Source organism: Plectropomus leopardus, chromosome 21 (genome assembly GCF_008729295.1).
Source record: "Plectropomus leopardus isolate mb chromosome 21, YSFRI_Pleo_2.0, whole genome shotgun sequence".
Lineage (NCBI taxonomy): Eukaryota > Metazoa > Chordata > Actinopteri > Perciformes > Serranidae > Plectropomus > Plectropomus leopardus.
This window is the reverse complement of record NC_056483.1, coordinates 355,798-377,538: the sequence shown is the minus strand read 5'-3', so window position 1 is coordinate 377,538 and position 21,741 is coordinate 355,798. Positions and strand designations below refer to the sequence as shown.

At 41.2% G+C, this 21,741-nt stretch overlaps 1 protein-coding gene across 1 annotated transcript in view; it reads right to left on the bottom strand.

Moving 5' to 3' along the window:
• Nucleotides 1–3,509: 3,509 nt before the first annotated feature.
• Nucleotides 3,510–21,741, bottom strand: part of dipk1c (divergent protein kinase domain 1C) — a 32,651-nt gene continuing 14,419 nt past the window's right edge. Inside the window, exons 2-8 of the mRNA XM_042510063.1 lie at nt 14,699–14,902; nt 14,558–14,611; nt 13,560–13,741; nt 11,837–12,137; nt 8,862–9,026; nt 4,886–4,960; nt 3,510–4,051 (exon numbers count right to left, since the gene is read on the bottom strand). Of these exons, the coding sequence (XP_042365997.1) occupies nt 3,833–4,051; nt 4,886–4,960; nt 8,862–9,026; nt 11,837–12,137; nt 13,560–13,741; nt 14,558–14,611; nt 14,699–14,902 (1,200 nt within the window). The 3' untranslated portion in view covers nt 3,510–3,832. The remainder of the gene's footprint in view (nt 4,052–4,885; nt 4,961–8,861; nt 9,027–11,836; nt 12,138–13,559; nt 13,742–14,557; nt 14,612–14,698; nt 14,903–21,741) is intronic.

The following is a 21,741-nucleotide window of genomic DNA, read 5'->3' as shown; positions in this document are numbered from 1 at the left end:
TTGTCTTCAGCTGGACTTCAGAAATCATTTAGGTAGACTGAGTGAAAATTTGAAAATGACGAGGCCGCGGTTTTTGTCTCCTGTCAACAAGTCTTCGCAGCCGCTTCATAACACAACATGTTTGTGTAATGCTGTTTCAGAAGGCTTAAATGGACAGTCTGGGTATTTATTCTTTTTGTTTTGTTAGTTTGGTTTGTCGTCCGAATGGTTTTCTGTGACGCGTTGGTTTGTTTCCATCCTGTCTGCTCGTGTTTCTCTAACTCAGTGTTGGACTGCAGCAGCATGTGTGTGGAAGATATTTTAGGTTTCCAGGTTAAATTTAGCAAAAGTCTCCTCATTTCCTCAGAGAAAATGTCAAAGTTCACATCCAAATGAAGTTTTCACGTCTCTGTCATTCTGTTCGTATCAGAATACAAACATAAAAACGTCAGGCGTGATTTTTTTCCGTCAGAATTCCCTGCCGTGCCAAACACACGGCAAGTTCATTTTAAAATTAGAGTCATGGTCGGGACTTTATGTCCGTAACGTAAAGTTACGTGGGTGAGGTTGAGGAGAGTAAAGTTGCGTAGGTAATGTTTAGGAAGAGTCGTGGTTGGCCATCGTCACGTTTGGCCTAAAATTTGAGAAACATCCTAAAATCCGAGAAATGTCCTTAAATCCCAGAAACACCCAACCCTACAAATCTCACGAAATCCTAGAAAAGTCTTAAATTCATAGAAATGTCCTAAAATCATGGAAACATCCTAAAATCTTAGAAATATCCAAAAATTCCTTGAAACCTCCAAAAATGTGACAAATGTTCTAAAATCTGCGAAACTTCCTAAAGTCCTAGAAAAATTTAAAATCCTTGTAATGTCCTAAAATCCGAGAAACGTCCCAGAAACTTGCAAACATCCTGGAATCCTACAAATGTCCAAAAGTCCTATAATCACAGATCCGTCCTGTATACACTGGATGGTCGCTTTCAATAACATTTCATGCATATCAAACATTATTGATGGTTCCCAAACAGATGAGGGCCCCTGAGGCCCCCTGGGGCACACAGAGGGTTGTTTTAAACTGAGTGGATCAGATTTCTCAGATCCATGTGTGTCGCTTTTCAACAGTCAATCTTTAGTTTATGTTTTGGATCGTGGGTCCAGGTGGACGCAGCTTGTCTCTGACATGTTGTGTCTGCCGTCAGTCTCCTGCTTCATCTCACGTTCCTCCTTCACCCTGCAGAAACCTGATCTGCCCAGGGGGCCGCCGGGGGCCGCCGGGGGCCGCCGGGGGCCGCCAGCGTCACAGAGCTCAGATCCTGCTGGTTAGTTTCTTCCTCTTACTGGGATTCACAGATCAGACTGTGAAACTCTGAATGTTTATGAAAGCATCTTTTCTTCCTCTTGGATAAATAATAATAATAATAATAATAATAATAATAATGAGGTAAAACAGCTGATCACGTGCACGCCCCGCTGTCAGCGTGCACTTTAAACACAGGAGAACAGATGATTTGGTCCGCGCTCACTAATGAGGCGGCTCAGTGAAAACGAGGAGCAGCTGAGCTCAGAGCAGCAGCTGCAGCAGATTTCGGAGGACGCTGTGTTTATTTACACAAACGTCTCTACAGTAAGAGCGAATCCTCAGCACGCCGCCGCTCCACAACCAGCCATCACGGCAGTAAATTCACCCAGAATGACCTGCGGACAAACACTGAAAAGTCTCTCTCCATTAATCCACTGATTGTTTGGTTCATAAAAATAGAGAGAAATGTTCGTCAAAATGAGCCAGAGCCAAAAGTAAAACCCTCACCTTCAATCTTCGTACGAATTTATTTAATTAATAATTAAATTTAATTTAATTATCAACAGAATTTAAAAATTCGGTGAATCTGCAGCGGTGATAGCTGAGGGAGGCAATATGTGTTCTGGTAGTTTGTCCGTCCGGTCCTGTTCTGTGAACGCAATGTTGCAATAACGCCTCAATTTGAGTGGGATTTTTTTTCATATTTGGCACAAACATTCATTTGAACTCAAGAATAAACTGGTCAGATTATGGTGGTCAAAGGTGAAAGTCACTGTGACCTTGTAAGTGTCATCCTTGTGAACAAAAAACACAGAATTTCCTCAAATTTGGTCCAAACGTTTGAGTCAGGAATCAACCGGTAAGATTTTGGTCATCAACAGTCACTGGTCAAGGTCATGGCGACCTTGCATTTGTCTCATTCTTATGAAAGCGATATCTCAAAGAACGCCTTGAGGGAGATTCCCCAAATTTGGCACAAACGTTCAAGTAGACGGAAAAATGAGCTGATTGGATTTTGGTGGTCAAAGGTCAAGGTCATGGTGACATTGCCATTGACCATAACCAAGTTTGGTGCCTAAAACAGTTGCTACCAGCTGCTCCTGGCATCATTTTAGCAACGCCCGGGCTCCTGGCCGACTCAAAAATGCGACGAGCAGAGACGATCGTGTTGTGATATGACCGATATCGTAGTTTGGGGTCAGCTGTTTGCGACAGTTTGAGATGAAAACGGTTAACTTAAGTTTCAACCAAACAAATTTAAGTTATCTTCCTTCAAAAACCACAACTGCACCCAATCCTGAAAGCTTGAAACTGACCGAGACAGCCGTTAGTCTTTATTTCCTCATTGATCAGTGATTAGTACAGTTTACTACATAGTTACATCTCGTCTGCAGTTTACATTAATGACACTGATGTTTTCTAACTGCAGTCTCTCTTCAAACGAGAGAGGTTTTAAAATCTCACTGAGACTAACTGGATACGTAAAAGAAAAAAAAATCTCTGACAGGCGAATTCACAAAAGGGTTGCGCTGCTTCGTCGTCGGCCAAATCTGCACAAATCAGACAAAATAAACGGTGTGATTCTCAAAATCCAAGAAACAGGCAGAGCGGAGAAACTGAGCTGTTTAAATCAGGTCATAAGGAAACATTTGCTGTAAAATCAGCCGCTTTCCAGAGAGTACCGGTGACTGGAGCGCACTGAAGGACTTATTTATTATTTATTAATGTAATTAATGTTTAAGTTCCTGACTCTAACACGTTGTTTTGGATTTTAGAATTTTAGGACATTTCTAGGATTTAAGAACATTTCTAGGATATTAAGGCATTGCTCTGAGAGGTTTAGGACGTTTCTGAAGTTTTGAGGGATGCCTCTGCACCTCGTCGCTCAGGTCCTGCAGCTGACCTCCTGAAAATGTCACCACTCTTTTTCTCTCTGCTGTCATTTTGCCTGTTTTGCAAAGCAAACATTCACACTTTGCCACACTTTGACATGTTTGCATTGTAATATCATCAAAGCAAAATCTTTTGTGAAATGGATTTTGTCAATCGGACCTTGAGACAAAGCAGATGGCAGATGCAGTGATGCACAATGTTGTTGTTAGCTTCCACAACCCATTCTTTGTGAATTCGCCCCGAGAGGATCCGTAACATGTTTCCTCTGATGAGGAGACGAGATTTTAGGATCAGGAGAAACAGACTAAAAGCATGTAGACAGGATGTCCATATACTTTTGGCCATATTCTTATTTATTTATAGGTTGTGTTTGACCTCATCCCAAATATGTCTCAGGAAAGGTCCGTATTTTTTGTATTTTTTATCGTGCCGGTGGCTCAGTCTGCAGCTCTGGATTCATTTTTCCACGTTTGTTTTTCCTCCTTGAGAGTTTTTGGATTCCAGGATGAGTGTTTCAACACCTGCTTTTTTTTTTCATGGAAAACTTCCTCAAGAGGAAACTGTTGTCCTCCTGTGTGAGCGCACAGGTGTGTTTCTGAAGGCCCTCCCTCTGCGGGGCCCTTCATCGGCCCCTGAAGCTCTCTGCGTCACCTCCTCAGAAGTTCAGTGCCGTGTGGACGTGGCCCTTCTCCTCCCAGGCCCCTCCTCCCTCCGCTGAGGCCCCTCCCTCCTGGAGGAGGCGTGTCAGGATGTGTAGGAGGCGCTGATGGATGCTCCTGCTCTGACCTGCCTCTCCTCCTCCTCCTCCTCCTCCGTGCTCCTCCACTCCGGCGTCTGTTTCCGAACACTCCTGCACGGCTCGCTGCAGCTCCACCTGTTCACAAACATCGACTTGTTTTAGCATCGACACAGCTGGAAATATCAACCTGTGACGCTTCAGTTTCACCTAAAATCAGAAGCATTTTATCCAGCAAACATCCAGGATCGTCTTTTAGTTCTTCACAGCGTAATTCTGCGCTGCTTATTTTGACTATTTTGTCCACGTAGTCTTGTATAGATAATAATAATAATGATAAAAATGATGTCAAAAATCCTTGGAAACTCAAGTTTAACCCTTCACACCAAAACAGGAAACACTATTTAACCCTTCAAAAACTTATCAGAGTGGCTTGATTTCTTTCAAAAAGATGGATAGAAGCTACGATTTACATACAAATTTCCAGAAAAGCGAAAAGAAAAATATACACAGAAAGAATAAATAATAATAGTAATAATGATAAAAAATAATTGTACTAATATTAGAATTAAACATGATTGGGGTAGAATAAAAAATTAAATGCAAAGATAAAATAAAATACAAACTAAAACAGATGAATTAAAATAGAAAAACATCACATAAAAGCAATTTTATAACCTTTGCTATGTTGCTCATTTGCCATGTAAAAAAAAGTATTTTAATAAACAAAGTTTAATAAAAGAAGTTGAGAATTTTAAAGATTTTTTGGTTAGTCTTACTTTTTTCTCAGTTTTGAATAATTTCCGTTGTCTGCCGGTAAAGATGATTAAATATAAATATAGATGATTCTCTTTAATCCGTTGCTGCTGCATTTATTTGAAAAATCAAAAAAAATAAAATAACAGAAAATAAATCTAAAATCTAAAATATCTAAAAAAAAATATGAAAATGTATAATGAAAAATAGTCCAACCTGCAGAGGGAGACCTGCTTTGGCCCCGAGCAGCGTGGGAGAAAACCACGGCCGGAAGATCTTCTCACAAATCACCTGAAGACAAAAGAAGTTAAAAGAAAGAATAAAAGATGGAGAGGAGAAAACGGAGGAAAGAGGAAACGAGGAAAAAGGGTGAGAGCAGTGAAAGGAAGTAAGGGAGAAAGTTAAAGGAAAGGACAGAAAGAGAGAAAACACGGACAACAAAAAAGCGAGAGAATAGATGTGGAAATGAAGGAAAGGTGAGGAGAGAGTGAGCGTAAAGAGGGCAGGAGGACGAAAGAAAAGATAAAAGACGAGCGACACGAATGCTTTTTGTTCCTCCGTCATTATGCAGACGACACCTCGCTTTATATCATCGACCGTCGGGTTAAAAAAACACTCTGAGATGATTGACAGGTGAAGCGGTCAGCAGAGGTCGTGCTCAGGAGACACCTGCGGAGTCTCAGGTGGACCAATAGGAGAGCAGCGTGTCGGCGCCGTGTCATCAGCCCCGCCTGTCGGGTTTCCAGTCCGCTCTTCACGTCTTTGTTCTTCTGTTTCTTTGTTCACCATTTTTCCATCTTCTCCTTTTTCTGCTCGGCTCTTTTTCTCTCCTTCCATCATCAGCTGTTTTTTTCTCGACTCCTTTTGGAAATTTTCTTTCTTTTTGTTCTTGTCTTGCTTTTCTTTGTCATCATCTGTATTTTTCTCCTTTTTCCCTCTCTGAATATATAGATTTTTTTTCTCTTTTATAATTTGAATATTTTCTTGGATTTCTTTTCTTTATGATTATTTAGATTTTTTCTTATTGTTTATTCTTATTTTTGCTCTTTTTCACTTTTTCATTTTGAGTTTTTGCTTCAGCTTGATTTTTTTCTCTTTGTTTAATTTGATATTTTCCTCTCTATTTAGATTTTTCTGTGATTATTCAGATTTGTTTTGGCTTTTTTTATTCTTTCACTTTTCTGTTCATTCTTTTATTTTTCACTTTTCATTTAGATTTTTTGCTTTCATTATTTTGATTTTTTTCCCTTTAATTATTTAAATTTTCTCTTCATTTAAATTTCTTTTGATTATTATAGCGCCTTTAAATCACTACTTCATCCCTTCTTCCTCCTTCACACTTCACTCTCTCTTCTCTTTTCTCTCTTAGTTCATTTCATTTTGTCTTCCTTTTCATTCCACATTTTTCCAATATCCAAAATTTCATATTCTTATTGTTTCCACTTCATCTTTGACAGTTTTTTTTTTGTTTTTTTTTTTACATTTTCTTCTTCTTTACATCTTCTTTCTTTCTCTTTTTTTTTCTCTAATTTGTATTTTGTTTTGTTTTTTTCCTATTTTCAGTTTATTCTTTTCATCTGTATTTTTTTTGCAGCTGTCGCTCTTAAACTTTATCCTTTGGTCTGTTTTTTCTCCTCGTCTTTACTTCATTTTTTCTTGCTTCTAATTTCATGTTTTCATAAAAACAAGCGACTGTCGGAGATGCGTTTTTCGTGTATTTTATATGAACTGTGAACGTTTCCTGCAGCGGTCCGCATCCTCTCGTGTTTGTGCGTCACATCAAAGTCCGAAACATATTTTCCCTCCGTCTCACGTTCACACGTATTCTTCTCCTCTGGTGAATGCAGGTATCTGGTGTCATATGACATGTGATACAGGAGCCGGCAGGGTGATGAGAGTCTGCCCCGCTGTTGTCACGGTGACGACGGTGATGTCCGGCCTTTGTGTCCCGGACGTTTCCTCCGAGTCTGACGGGCCGACGCTTCAAGTTACCGTCGATGTGGAGGCCGAACGTAGGTGGTTATTTTTATTTTTATTTCATTTATTAATTGTGCCATAAATTCAATAAGCAATAGTCACAGTATTAAATATATTACTAATAGTATTCTGAGTAATAATTTTAAATAATTTGAAAGTCGCTGTGATGTCTGTATTATTATTATTATTATTAAAACTTGATGAGACGCGATGTTGCCATTACAATCACACCGATTAATATGTAGTTAATAAATATGAAATTAAATTTTAATTAAACTTCTTTAATTGAAATTTTAAACTTTAAACTTAATATAATTCAAATAGTTTATTCTGCTAATGGTAATAATTTTATAATAATACTACTGCTTGAAGTAAAGAAAACAACCTTTAATGTAATTATATGTAAAATATAATTTAATAGTAACATATATTAAATTTGATGCTGCTACAGCCACTGTGATACTACCACTACTACTACTGCTTGTAGTATAATACTTCTACTACTACTACTACTAATAATAATAATGGGGTTTAAAGGTCGTCCTCTTATTAAACATTTAAATAAAAAATGATTTTTGCAGTTAAAAAAGTGTACATTTTGATGTGAAATATAATTTTCCCTAAATTTAAAGACTTCTGTATTTAAATAAATGAAGTATTGTATAAAAAAAAGATGCATAAATAATAAAATTACGTAAAAATAAAAGTTAAATTCCTGCATATGTTCCCTCCTGCTGATCGAAATGTTGCCGACAGTGTTTGTAAATTAAAATGTTCTTTTATATTTGAAGTATTGAGATGACACGCAGTGCAAAAGCAAAATTAATTAATTTTAACCACAATTAATTAATAAAATGCAGCTTTTGGATCAATGTTTGTGATATAAAATGTGTGAAATAAGACTCAATTAATGACAATTATTCTCATTTATTACTAATTATTAAGTCATTAAGTATTTCTATACTGAAATGTACTGAAACAAGGAGGATTAAAAATTGTTATAACTTTTTATAGATTTATTTCTGTTTACTGACCAAAGATTTAAAGGATAAAAACCAGCAAAAAAAAACCAACCTTTTCACAGATTAGATTTATCTTTCTGTTTTCTCTGTACATTAAAGTGTCTGAAACAATAAATGTAAATTTGGATAGGAAAATCTAACTTTTTAAGCATTAGAAAACAATAAATAAAAGTTTGTTAAAAGCACATTTCTGATAAAATATTTCTTCACGGCGGTTTTTAAACAGAACGTGTCAGCGGGTTCAGTCCTCCCGTCCTCAGATCAGTCATTATCATTCCTCCCGACGCTCCGCTGCACTCGTATAATTAAACGTTGTGAAAGACGGATTACCCGAAATTCTTGAGAAAGAGACAGCCCTGTAATTTATCAGCTTCTTTATGACAGACGAGGACGGACGAGGAGCGAGGAGGACGCACGGCGGCGAGAACACGCTGAGGCCTCAGTTTCTGTTTTCTGTCGGCACGAGTCACCGATAAAAGTCAGAGTTAAATACGACTAAAAGCAACCTGAGGGGAAAATAAGAATTTACTGAGATAAAACTTTGAGTTAATAAAGTTGTAATTCAAAGTGCTCAAAAGTTTGAAGGTTTTTTTTAGAAGTTTGCATTAAAGAATAAATGCACTTTAAAACAGATCAATTAAAGAAACATCTCAGGTTTGAAGTTGTAATAATTTAATAAAACTATTGATTTAAAATTTAAATTCCTATTGATTTACATTTCTTTTTTTTTTTCCTTAATTTCGATTAATCTTCCTAAAATAATAATTGCATCTTTGACCCGAGGCCAAACAAATGTTCTCTAAATTATTTTAATTTTTATCAACAAAAATATTTATTTATGTAATGTGTGAATTTTATTTGTCAGAATAGAAATCAAAAACCTCCATAAAATAAAAAATTAAATATATACAAAAAAAATCAAACCTCCTGAGCTTTTATGATTCGCAGCACAGCGTTTTTGATTTCTTTTTTAATTTTGCCGAAAACAAATGAACATATTTTTATTCAAACCTCCTATGCAAAAAGCTATGATTTCAACCTTAGCTTTTTAGTTCTGTTTTTATATTATTATATTTATATTTATTTGTTTTATTTGTGGTGTAATTTTAGAGTTTAACACTAATAATGTAAAATCTCACTCGGTGATCTCGATGGTTGACTTCACAGGACGCGCGTGTCGCTCTGCGGCTCACCTGCAGGTTGCTGTTGCGGCGGCGCGGGCTGCACCTGCGCTTGCTCAGGTTGCACCTGGACGAGCAGTCGAAGAAGTTGCAGTCGTCGTCGCTGCTGCAGTTCTGGTCCAGGATGTCCCTCATCTTCGGCTCGAAGAACGCCATGTCCACGTCGATGGCCACCACCTGCAGGAGACAGAAACCTCAGCCGCTCAGCTTCATCGTGAGAGCTTTACCACCGTTTAACAATGTGAAGATGCAAAACAAACAAACAAACAAACAAACAAACAAACAAACAAAGGAAACACGTTTCAACTTAATGATTTTAGTTCAAGTAATCTGTATTTACTTTTGCGGTTTTTGAATTAATTATGATGTAAAATATTTACTTGCACTGTTTATTATATTTTGTCATCATTATAACTTTTTTACAATTATTTTGATAACGTAATATAATTTAACCGGACAAATGGCAATTTTATCTTATTTTTTAAATTTATTTTCTTATTTCATTTATGTTTTGTGAGGTCTTATATCAGTAAATTTTTCATTTATTCATTCAGGTTAGAGGTCAGTCTATATTTTTCAAATTAAAAAAAATAAATTTAGCAGAATACTCAATACACTGTTTTTTTCTTTCTGCTGTTTGCTGTGATTATTAGTATTTTTATATTAGTATATTAGTATTTATTGACAGTGTATTATTGCTCTCTATGTCCTGTCTGTCTTTTAGTGGCTGCTGAACTGAAGACACTTTGGATCTTTGAGCTGATCTGTCTGCAGGTGAGTCCTCCGCCTGGGGACGAGTTTGTCTCCGCTGTCTCTCTGTGTCCTCACACTGCCGTCCTCCTCTTAATGTGAAACAACAAAGAGTCCAGTTAGAAACAGTCTGCTGTTATTCTCCTTTCTCTCGTTTGTCCATCTCTCAGGATTATATGTTTCTGCAAACCACAGATTTGTTACTTTTCTACATTTTTATGCAGCAGATAGAGAAACTTTCCTTACGTGAATGTGTCGATATGTTTAGACGCAAAAAACAGTGATAGGAAAACAGGAAAGGCAGCGATCTCACGCTAAAAACAGCCTGTTTTCATGCAGCTGTGACATTTCCTAAATATAAAGATGCTCACTGTAGTTTTTATCAGAACAAAAACCAAAAAACAGGACAGTTGTCAGCGGCTCATTAAATCACATTTGATGCTCTAGTATTTGGTGGTTAAAAATTAACTAAATGAAAACTAAAAAATAGCATTAATGTATACATTAAAAGGTTTAAAAATGTACATTTTGCCTCTTAAATACGTGAAAGAAACAGATGCTGCAGTTTTGAAGATTTTTTTTGCAGTTTTGGTTTATATGCAACATTTAACAGCGTTGGCATCGTAAACGCTGAGCTGTTGAACGCGTTTCATGTCGACTCTTTTACAGGAGAATCAGCTTCAGAGCAGTAATGAGCCTCCAGCTGCAGGTCGGAGACGCGTTTTTTTAATCCGGAGCCAGACGTGTGAAGGAAAAAGTCGTTTAGATTCCGTTGTGATGTTTGGCCGCAGCCCAGCGCCGCGCTGACATGGTGTTGAATTAATGACAGTCTGGCTCATTCTGCTGCATAAACCATAAAACCATCCGATAACGCTGAGAAAACAGCCACTGACATCTGTTTGGTTTTCTCACCGCGGCTCGAGACGCATCAAACTCTGCTGCCAGTCTGACTCCAGCAGGAAGCTCAGGCTCTGCACGTCTTTGATTTGGCTTTTCATTTTAAATATTGCAGATAAATATGAACGAGTGAATATATCAGATTGAGAAGTTTAATCGTGATTATTGGAAACAGAACAAAGGTTGGCATCTTACATTTCTGCAAACTGCTGCACGTTAATACGAAGGGGAAAAGCTGAAACTACGATTCAGCAGACTTTGGTTATGATGCGTTTAGGTTTAGGTACAGGAAACGCTTTGTTACAGTTTAGAAAAAGTCCTGTTTTGGCTTTAAACAGAGAGTTATGGGGTCACTATCCCCGCTCCAAATGCAATGATGATGCTGGGAAAAGGCCAAGCAGTTAAAAAAACAAATACAAATTTAGCAGCTCTAAAACTGCTGGAAAAAGAACAACAGTTCCTAAAAAACACTCACGTTCTGGTCCTAAAAAGCAGCTAAAAAAGAGCAAAAACTCCTATGCTTGGGGGTAAAAAGTCAACACGTCCCCTAAAAATTGCTGGAAAAAGAACGCTGAGTCCCCAAAAACAGCCCTGTTTGGAGGCTCAAAAGTGCTGGAAAAAAAGAGCGACAGGTCGCCTGAAAAATCCCGTGTTTGGTGTCTAAAAATCTGCTGGAAATACAGATTGTCGTATTTGTTGTTTGGCTGATTCAGGAAATGAGTTACATTTTGTTTTCTGCTGCCCTTTTCATGTGTAACAGCATTTTTTTGTTTAGTGACGTTAAAACATTTCGATCAACTCGTTATCCGGAGAAATCATGGAGGACGAAAAAACAATCTCTCTATCGAGATAAATTTTAAATTTGTAAAATGTATTTTTCACTGTACAATTCTTTTATTTCCAAGAATATAGGTCATGTTACTTTGTAGCTTCATTTATTTTATCCATTTTTTCCTGATATCTGTAAAACCGAGGGTGACCCACGCTGTGGGTGTTTGTGTGTGTGTGTGTGTGTGTGTGTGTGTGTGTGTGTGTGTGCGTGTGTGTGCGTGCGTGCGTACGTGCGTGTATAATGGCGTCTGCTTCCCGGCAGCAGGGTCACATTTTCTGTTTTCTCGGCTGAACGAACCTTGCAGAAAAACATGTCACGTAAGCGCGCTGTGATTTCCATCTCTCCGCTCTAATAGCTTTTTAAAAAACAGCCTTTGATCTTTTTCCTGCAGCTCCCCGCTCGGCTTTTATTCTGCTAATGTTCATTAGACTCTCAGGAAACATAATAATAAATGGATGGATGGTTTCTGGAGGAGAAGGTCAGCGAGCTGCAGACGAATAAAACTCACCGTCAGGTCCTTCCTGATGGCGAAGTTCTCCGGTTTGATGTCGCACAGGTGCAGCTTGTGGGTGAAGTCGTTGTCGAAGTGCCACACCATGTCCAGGAAGCTCAGCGCGATGCGGTGCACCATCTCCCTGGCGGTCCACCTGGCCCGGGCCCCGGGGCCCTGCAGCCCGGAGACGGCCACCTCCTCCAGGGAGAAGATGTTCTGGTCCCAGGCGTGCCCGGCGGACAGGTACTCCACCGCATAGAAATGACCGCAGGAGCCCAGCACCTTCGCCACGTGGGTGCTGAGGTCCTGCAGGACTCTGGAGGACACAAACACGCAAGACACATCAGACACGTCGTTTATCTTAATGTTAACCGGCGATGTTGTGTGGGCGTAGTAATCATGGCGGGAAAACAGATGACGCAGCATAAAGAGTGGCATAAAGATTGATAATAACACCCGCTGTCAAACGCCCTAAACTCTACTAACAACGCTGGACATGTCCCAAATTTTTTTTAAAAAATAATTGCTTTTGTCATTACAAACACAGCTGGAAATGTCCCAATCATGTTAAAAAAACATGCACCTCTGTCTCTGCAAATGTGGCCAGAAATGTCCCAAACGCTTGTTAAAAAGTACTTTTGTCGTCACCAACAAACCTAGTGTTCCAAACATCCATTTGCATCAGATATACCTGAAAATGTCCCAAACACTTGTTAAAAATACTACGAACAAAGCTAAAATGTCCCAAACGCTTGTTAAAAATTCTACAAACAAAACTAGAAATGTCCCAAACTCGTGCTAAAAAGTGCTCAATTGTTTCAGTGCAAACACATCTGAAACTTTAGTTTCACACCTGCTTTTTTTGTGTCAAATACACCTGAAAATGTCCCAAACATTTGTTAAAAAAGACACTTTTATTGCCACAAAGCTAAAAATGTTTCATGTTTTTATACTAAATTTCTTTTTTATTTTTATGATTCTTGACTTTTTGCAGACTTGATTTGTCTCTTTTCTTATTTTGTATATTTTGATCTTTGTGCACCAAACACCAATGCAACACTGTGTTTCTGTGTGTGTTTCTGTGTGTGTGTGTGTGTGTGTTTCTGTGTGTGTGTGTGTGTGTGTGTGTGTGTGTGTGTGTGTGTGTGTGTGTGAGCTGCAGGCTGAGTGTAGATTGGAGTCTGAGCTCATATCACACCTTTTACTGCTCAGACAAATCCACAGTGAGTTCATCTCCCTCCTCTCTGTTGTTTCCATCCCAACATCAATCCAACACCACACACACACACACACACACACACACACACACACACACGCACACACACACGCACGCACACACACACACACACGCACACACACACGCACGCACACGCACACACACAGAGGTCTTTTTTTATATCCTGACTCCCTTCGTCACTGCAGGCTGCCTGCAGATAAGCAGCAGCACAGGTCGCCTCGCCTCCACGCTTTTATTTTGGGCTTGCAGCCCGCTGGGTCGTCTCAGTCCTCAGACTGAGGACTGTCTTTCTCTTTGCGTCCACCGGCTCTGCACGACACATTTCTCAAACTTGTCAAACTTGTTCGTTTTTTGGAACAAGATGGCAGAAAAACGGTTTGACGGCCGCTGGGATTTGTTTCTTGTTGGATGGCGGCGTCGGTCAGCCCGTTTGAACAGCGCGTGAACAGCGAACAGAGCTCGGAAGATATTTTTGGGGTAGTTGCTCCCCGGCTGTGTTACCTGAGAAAGGTGTACTCCTCCTGCTGCAGCAGAGACCAGAGCGAGGCCAGCTCTGCTCTGGAGTAACTCTTATCTCTGCTTTTCAGCTTCTTCCCCCAAAGTCTGGCCAGAGAGCTGTTACTCCCTCCTCCTCCTCCCTCTTCGTCCTCGTCGTCCTCAGCCAGCCCCAGAGAGTTTCGTACCTGAGATCAGGCAAAAAGGAACACGGAAAAAGTTTTGTAACTTTGTGCACAGCAGGAGTCGTGATTCCAGTTGTGCAAATTAGTTTTTTAAGAAAACATTTTGGTGCGAGGTGCATTTCTGGCAAGTAGTTTGGAGCGAATACATTTGTCTCTGCAAAATGCAATTTTGGCAGCGTTTTGCACGTGGTTTTAACGTGCCAGGAACTAAAAAAATTCATCTAACCTAACTATGAGAGAAAAGCTGTGAGAAAGTTTGAAGTCTTTTTGCATGTCAGCTAGAGGAAAATGTTGATGTTGTACATTTCTGCAAAGCACAAATATGTCACATTTGTACATTTCATATGTTTCATATAAACGTTTCTAAAGTAACATAGTACATAACGATCTGAGCTTCAGACCACAAGCAACACAGACTGTAGTTTTTAAGCCGGTCATGGCTGTTTCCAGCAGTTTTTAGCCCCAAATGTTGGTGAAAGTTTTCCAAACTTTTACAAAGAGGTTTTTAAACATAACTCCACATTAACCCCAGCTTTGCTAAAACCTGAAGTTTCAGTCGATTTGCTGCATAATAACTTAAAAATGTAACATATCTGTGGTTTGCAGAAATGTACAATGATTTTCTGTTTCCCTTTCAACGCATCAACTTCTAACTCTGCTCATACGTTTTTTGCACAATTGAGTAAGTTTTATTACATTTTGCAGTTTCCATGCAGCTTTTAAAATGCGTTAATGGAAAAACAGGAAGTGTGAATTTGGGCTTCCAGCCTGGTTTTTGTCTGATGAGCAGCTTTATTATCAACAAACAATGTGACTTACTTCCAGAGTGGCGTAGAAAACCACGTCGAGCGGGGAGAGCTCCTCCGCCGTGTCCTGTCAGAGAGAATTACCAAAAAAATCATTTTCAGTGTCCTCTGGACGTAAGCCGAGCCTCCGCGGATCAGTAACGGCAGACGTCACCTGGTAGTCCAGTATTCCCAGCGGCTCGTAGGATGAGAAGTTCTCCAGTTTGGACTTGAGGATGATGGGGTTTCCTCTCCAGCGCGCCTCGATCACCTTCTTCCCGTTCTCGTAGTAGAGGCAGCGCTTGTACTCGACCAGGCCGAGCACGCACAGGTCCTCGCACATGTCGCCCGTCACCGAGCCCTCGCCAAACTCCAGGCACTGTACGGCAGAGCGGGAGGGACACACAGCTGAGGGTCATATTTCAAACTTCTGCTAAACAAAACCCGCTTTCATCACTTCAAATATGTCTGAAAATGTTTGAAACTCTAGTGAAAAATTTCAGGTTTTTGTTGATTTAAACACGCCTGAAAATGTCAAAAAGGTTTACTTAACACCTGCTTTCGTCCCTTGAAACTTGCCTGGAAATGTCCCGAACTCGAGTTAAAAACTGCACATTTTTGCTTCAAACTTGCCCAGAAATGTCCCAAAACTTTTGATAAACAGCCGCTTTCATCAGTTCAAACACGGCTGGAAATGTTTTCAACTCCAGCTATGAACTTTGTGCTTTTGTTGCTACAAATGAGCCAAACTCTTGCTAAAAATTCTTTCTTCGCTCTCTACAAATACACCTAGAAACGTCCTGAACTTTCGCTAAACAACACCCTCTTTCATCACTTCAAACACGCCTGGAAATGTCAAAAGTCGAGTTCAAAACTTTTGTAGCCGGGGCATGACCCGAACGCTCGTAAAAGAAAATCCTTGCTTAGGTCCCTACGTGCACAGCGACAAATGTCCCCAACTTCTCTGAAAACTCACTTTTTATCACTTAAAACATTCTTAGGAAAGTACTGAACTCTAATTAAATCTTTGTGCATAAACATCCTGAACTCCAGTGAGCCGGGGGGCGTCCCAAAACACCAAAAAAATGTCCCCAACTTCTGCTGAACAGCACTGTGGAACTCGGCTGTAAATCTAACGCTGAAGTGATAAAACAGCAGAATCATAAATCTGTCTTCATCCTGAACTTTATTCTCACACTGCAACACACACACACACACACACACACACACACACACACACACACACACACACACACACACACACATGCGTCTCCTGTGTAGCGTCTGAAGAGCTCGATGTCCGGAGGTGTGAGGGATTAACGTTGTTCTGGTCAGGGATTACCCAGATAATCCTCGCTCTGCCCACATTCCTACACAAACATCCGTCAGTAAGGAGCTCAGACGCAGAGACATCACTCACACACACACACACACACACACACACACACACACACACACACACACACACATACAACACACACACACACGCACACACACACACAGATGTGGTTATAGAGACAGGAAGTGTGATGGACGGATGGACAGGCGAGCAAACACTGAGGAAGAGACGAGTGGACAGATAAGAGAGGTATGCAGACGGGGTTAATAGTCGTCCCCAGAGACAGAGACCCTCGTTGACCCGCTGAGATCTGGTGACGGACGATCGTCCCTCTTTTCAGTGCGGGATGGTCGGCGTGTTGAAGGGTGAGTTTAGATCTTATTCAGATATTCAGAGTTTCATCTGTTTCCTGAGACGTAATCGTCTGCAGATGGTCTCTAATAATATTTCAAACCGACGCCGTCCTGCGGCTCCGTCCCATCAGCTGCTCACGGGTTCGATGTCATTTGATGTCGTCCTCGTCATCGCCGTCCCAAAAAATATGTTTTCAAAGCTTTGAAACCTGGAGCGACGTCACTTCTCTCGTGCTGCTTTCAGACGCCTTCAGCGACTTTTTAAAGTCTTATTTAATCCACATTATCAAGAACTGCTCACCTGTCCTCTGCCTGTCCTCCTGCTCACCTGTCCTCTGCCTGTCCTCCTGCTCACCTGTCCTCTGCCTGTCCTCCTGCTCACCTGTCCTCTGCCTGTCCTCCTGCTCACCTGTCCTCTGCCTGTCCTCCTGCTCACCTGTCCTCTGCCTGTCCTCTGCCTGTCCTCCTGCTCACCTGTCCTCTGCCTGTCCTCTGCCTGTCCTCTGCTCACCTGTCCTCTGCCTGTCCTCTGCCTGTCCCCCTGCTCACCTGTCCTCTGTCCTCCTGCTCACCTGTCCTCCCTCTGTCTCTCTCTGTCTGGCTCCTGCTTGGATGGTTCTCCTCCCTCAGATAAAACCTGGATCTTATCTCAGTGTGTGTGTGTGTGTGTGTGTGTGTGTGTGTGTGTGTGTGTGTGTGTGTGTGTGTGTGTGTGTGTGTGTGTGTGTGTGTGTGTTGACTGACTCAACAGGAGTGGGAGGGGAGGTGCTGACAGTCAAAGGAGACTCTGTAATTTACCTTGTCTTTCTTTAGCTCCTAATATTTCGTGCTCTCTCATCAGTGTGTGCGTGTGTGCGTGCGTGCGTGCGTGTGTGTGTGTGTGCACCCTTAAAATGACAAAAACAAACCCTCATAATAAAAATCTTCAGATCTGGGATCCTTTCGGGATTCAAACTGATGATTTTGAATCTTTAAAAAACGCTCTGAGTCGCTCTCAGTGTGAATATTTTCATCTGCTCCGTCGGGAACGAGCGACTCAGAGGAGGAATCCTCTCCGTCCGCTCGGACATCTGCGGCCTCCGAGCGCTCGGCGCTCTGCAGCCGTCACACATCCGCTCTAATTCCCTGGATTTCCTCCACGTTGCATCACATCGCTCCTTCCAGCTGCTTCCTCCTGCCTCCACCCCGCAGCCTGTAAACGCTCCTGCAGAGAGAGTGTGTGTGTGTGTGTGTGTGTGTGTGCATGTATGTGTGTGTGTGTGTGTGTGTGTGCATGTGCATGTGTGTGCGTGTGTGTGTGTGTGCATGTGTGTGTGTGCATGTGTGTGTGTGTGTGTGTGTGAGGTTCTGAGTGATGGTTCTGATGGTTTACAGTGCAGCAGTTTGCATGTTGTTATGTTGGATTATTGTGGGCAGTAAAGATATTTTTGTGTTAATATCCAGAATTTGACAGATTTATTGATGTCGGCGTGTAAATGTGAGCAGTCAGACTTCAGTTTGGACTTTTTGTAGATGAAATCTAAGTTGCAGGGATGCACGATGTTGGATTTTTGGCTGATATCAAATATGCTGTTATATAATAACTCTTTGGCCGATAACTGATATCAGTGTTTCCATTTTTTCTCTCTTAATTTTTAGTGAAAAAAGTTATCAAAAGCAGCTTTCCATATTTCCCCTTTCTTTTCTTTTTTTTTACTTTTTTATTTTCTTGTTTTTTTTTGTATGTTTTTTGTTTTTCTTTCCTTTCAGTTTTTTTTGTGCTTCTCTCTTCTGTCCTTCCTCCCTGTCTTTTATTTCCTCCTCCTTCCTGTCATTATTTCTCTTTTATCTTTCCTTCCTTTTCTTTGTCTTGGTCCTTTGTTTCCTCTCGTGTTTGTCCTCTTTTCTTTAATCCCCTCTTCACGTGAAACAGAAGGACTGACAGCAGAAACACGTCACTGCTGATCTTTTCTTGACGTTTAGTAAAAGTGAAGACTTGGCGGTGGCGCTTTGACGCGTGTGATGTCCTGGCACTGAGTTTCGGGCCGCAGAAAGCCGAGCCGTCTCGGCGGCGGTGAAAGGCGCTCTTTGTTGCTCGCTCTCGGCGTTACATTCCATAAAGCAAAAGCTCCAACACACGAGGAACATTAAAACGCCTTAATGACATTCCTGAGCCGAGCCCGGAGACCTCGGCCGGCGACGGCGGCAGAGAGAAAAGTTTGTGTCTGAACTTTTGGAAGTTTTCAGGAATCAGCAGCCTGAAACGTTTTACTACGAACTATCGGAGCAAACGAGAGATTCTGTGGAAGCAGCAGCAGAGCGTTTTATTGCATCTGAGCAAGAAGTTTCTGCTAATTAAAAGCAACTGATGCTGATTTTTAAAAGCGCAGAGGGAACGCCCGTGAAATGACTTTTAGACGCCGAATTTTTCTCGTTTCAGTTTTGGGAATTTGGGATTTATCATTCTGTGACTGACGTCGTCTCATTTACGGTGTTTAGATCATGAGTCCACAGAAGATGTTCAACCTTTACAACCAGAGCAAAGCGGCTTGACTTGAAGACAATGGACAACAAAAAACTTTTTAAAAAAAAATACAAATAAATTACCTGAAAATTAGCCCCAAAAAAAGGAAATGACCTGAAAAAATATTTAATAAAAATTCTGTAAAATAATTTTAAATATATAATTCTGGTAATTATAATCATAGTTTTTTCTAGTTTAAATATTGTTTTTGCTAAACATTTCTCGCCAAGTTGGCCAATGCCTTTTCCCCTCAAAGCAAAGAAAAAAATAATTTTTATACTTTTTTTTAAAATTTTAAAATAAAATGAACATTTAATTGATCTCAGTACAGTCTGAGCAAGGGATGATGAAGAGATGATGAAGGAAAGATGAAGAGATGATGAAGAGATGATGAAGGGAAGATGAAGAGATGATGAAGGGGATGAAGGGATGATGAAGGGAAGATGAAGAGATGATGAAGGGATGAAGGGATGATGGAGGGATGATGGAGGGATGATGAAGGGAAGATGAAGAGATGATGAAGGAAAGATGAAGAGATGATGAAGAGATGATGAAGGGAAAGATGAAGAGATGATGAAGGGATGAAGGGATGATGAAGGGAAGATGAAGAGATGATGAAGGGATGAAGGGATGATGGAGGGATGATGGAGGGATGATGAAGGGATGATGAAGAGATGATGGAGGGATGATGAAGGGATGATGGAGGGATGATGGAGGGATGATGAAGGGATGATGGAGGGATGATGAAGGGATGATGGAGGGATGATGAAGGGATGATGAAGAGATGATGAAGGGATGAAGGGGTGATGAAGAGATGATGGAGGGATGATGAAGGGATGATGAAGGGAAGATGAAGAGATGGTGGAGGGATGATGGAGGGATGATGGAGGGATGATGGGAGGATGATGAAGGGATGATGGAGGGATGATGAAGGGATGATGGAGGGATGATGGAGGGATGATGAAGGGATGATGGAGGGATGATGAAGGGATGATGAAGGGATGATGGAGGGATGATGAAGGGATGATGGAGGGATGATGGAGGGATGATGGAGGGATGATGAAGGGATGATGGAGGGATGATGAAGGGATGATGGAGGGATGATGGAGGGATGATGAAGGGATGTCGCACATGTTGCACATTTAAATTCAATATTTGTTATAAGTGAGATAAACGTGAAGAACGTAAACACAGAAACTAAATCCTGTCTCTGTGTCCTCTGGTGGTCCAGCGGCAGCGACGGATGTTTTTATTTTTTTTCCTCTGTCGCCATGTTGCTGGCGTCCGTCTGTTTCGAACAGCTTAAATATTTCTGACTGCTTTCGGGTTTCCTCAGATGTTTAATGGCCTCTGGGCGCGTCGCGCCGCAGCTCGGCTGCAGCTGAAGTGAAAAACGTTTCCGTCTTTGAAAGTTTGCTGCAGCAGGAAAAACTAAATCAGGGTCTGTTTTGGATTTGAGGCTGTTTGGAGGAGAAATTCTGTTGCTGTGTGACAATAAAGTTTCTCTTCGCTTCATTTATTTTGAAACAGACAGTAGTGAAAGTGTTGGAGACAGACAGTGTCCTCGCGCTGAGGGACAATTTGTCCTCTGGCAACTTTTTCCCAAACAGAGCAGCTCACAACAGGAAGTGAAAAGCATCTCCTGTGATGAAATAAGACGCTCTGGGTCCCCCACGGCGTCAGTTCTGGACATTTGGGGACAGCGAGACAATTTGCTCTTGTTACATGCATTGTGTCTTTTCAAAATAAAATTTTGTTTTCATATAAATACAGTTTGTGCTGGTTACATGCATGCAGTGTTTTTCAAAATAAATGTGCACATCGGTTCATGGACAGAATGTTAAAACTTTCAACATGTTTTTGTCTGAGATTTTGGGATGTTTCTTGGATTTTAGGCTGTTTTTAGGATTTTAAGACATTTTTTTGGTTTTTCGGACGTTTGTGGGATTTAAGGACATTTTTGGATTTTAGGAAGTTAGAAGAATTTTAGGATGTTTCTTGGATTTTAGGCTATTCCTAGGATTTGAGGATGTTTTTTGTATTTTAAGTAATGTTTGTAGAATATTAAGACATTTTTGGATTTTTTGGGCTATTTCTCAGATTTTAGGATTTTTCTTGGAATTTGGAATTTTTGGGCGTGTCCTGAATTTGTGGATGTTTTTCAAATTTTTGGACATTTCTAGGATCTTTGGGTATATTTTGCATTTCAGGATGTTTCCAGGATTTTTTAATTCCCAGACTTTCTCAGGCCTGAAATGTGAAATTTCACGACTTTTCCGGGTTTTCCAGTACTGTTTGAACCCTGGGCGTCTGACAAAGCGGCGGGATTTGACGAGTTTAGAGTGAGACCGAACTGGAAACGCTCTCACCGCCGTCACAGCGGGATGTAAAAGCTGCTGAAGTGTCTTTGAGCAGCACTGAACCCCAGCCGTCTCTGAACCGCGAGCAGCGAGCCGTTATCACAGGCAGCAACAGCACAATAAAGAGTGGCATTAAGCGAAAATCATCAGCGGCTCTTATGAACGATCCATCACTGGTGACACGAGGTCAGAGGTCGAGTGCAGTAACGTACGGTGTGCCCACGAGAGCGCCGTGTGGATCAACACTCCCGCTGTGTTCCTCCGAGCCGAGCGGCCGCGCAGCGCCGACAACAATCCTGTGATTTTACAGGCTGTGGGATGAGGACGAGGTGTGGGCTGAATGGAGCGTATTCACCGCTGCATCACACACAACACACACACACACACACACACACACACACACACACACACACACACAGCGTGGGTGGACCAGTTGACCTCGGGGTCGGTTCACTGGAAGTGTAGGCTGATCTCACAGCTGGTGAGTCCACAGACACACATCACTGCTAACACACACACACACACACACACACAGACACATGCACACACACGCACGCACACGCCCTTTTCCCCAAACCAGGGATACTTAACTTGCTTTGTTTGGGGCCATTTTTGCAGAATAACAGGAGGGCGGGGACCAGTCGCAGCAGACACACGTTTCCA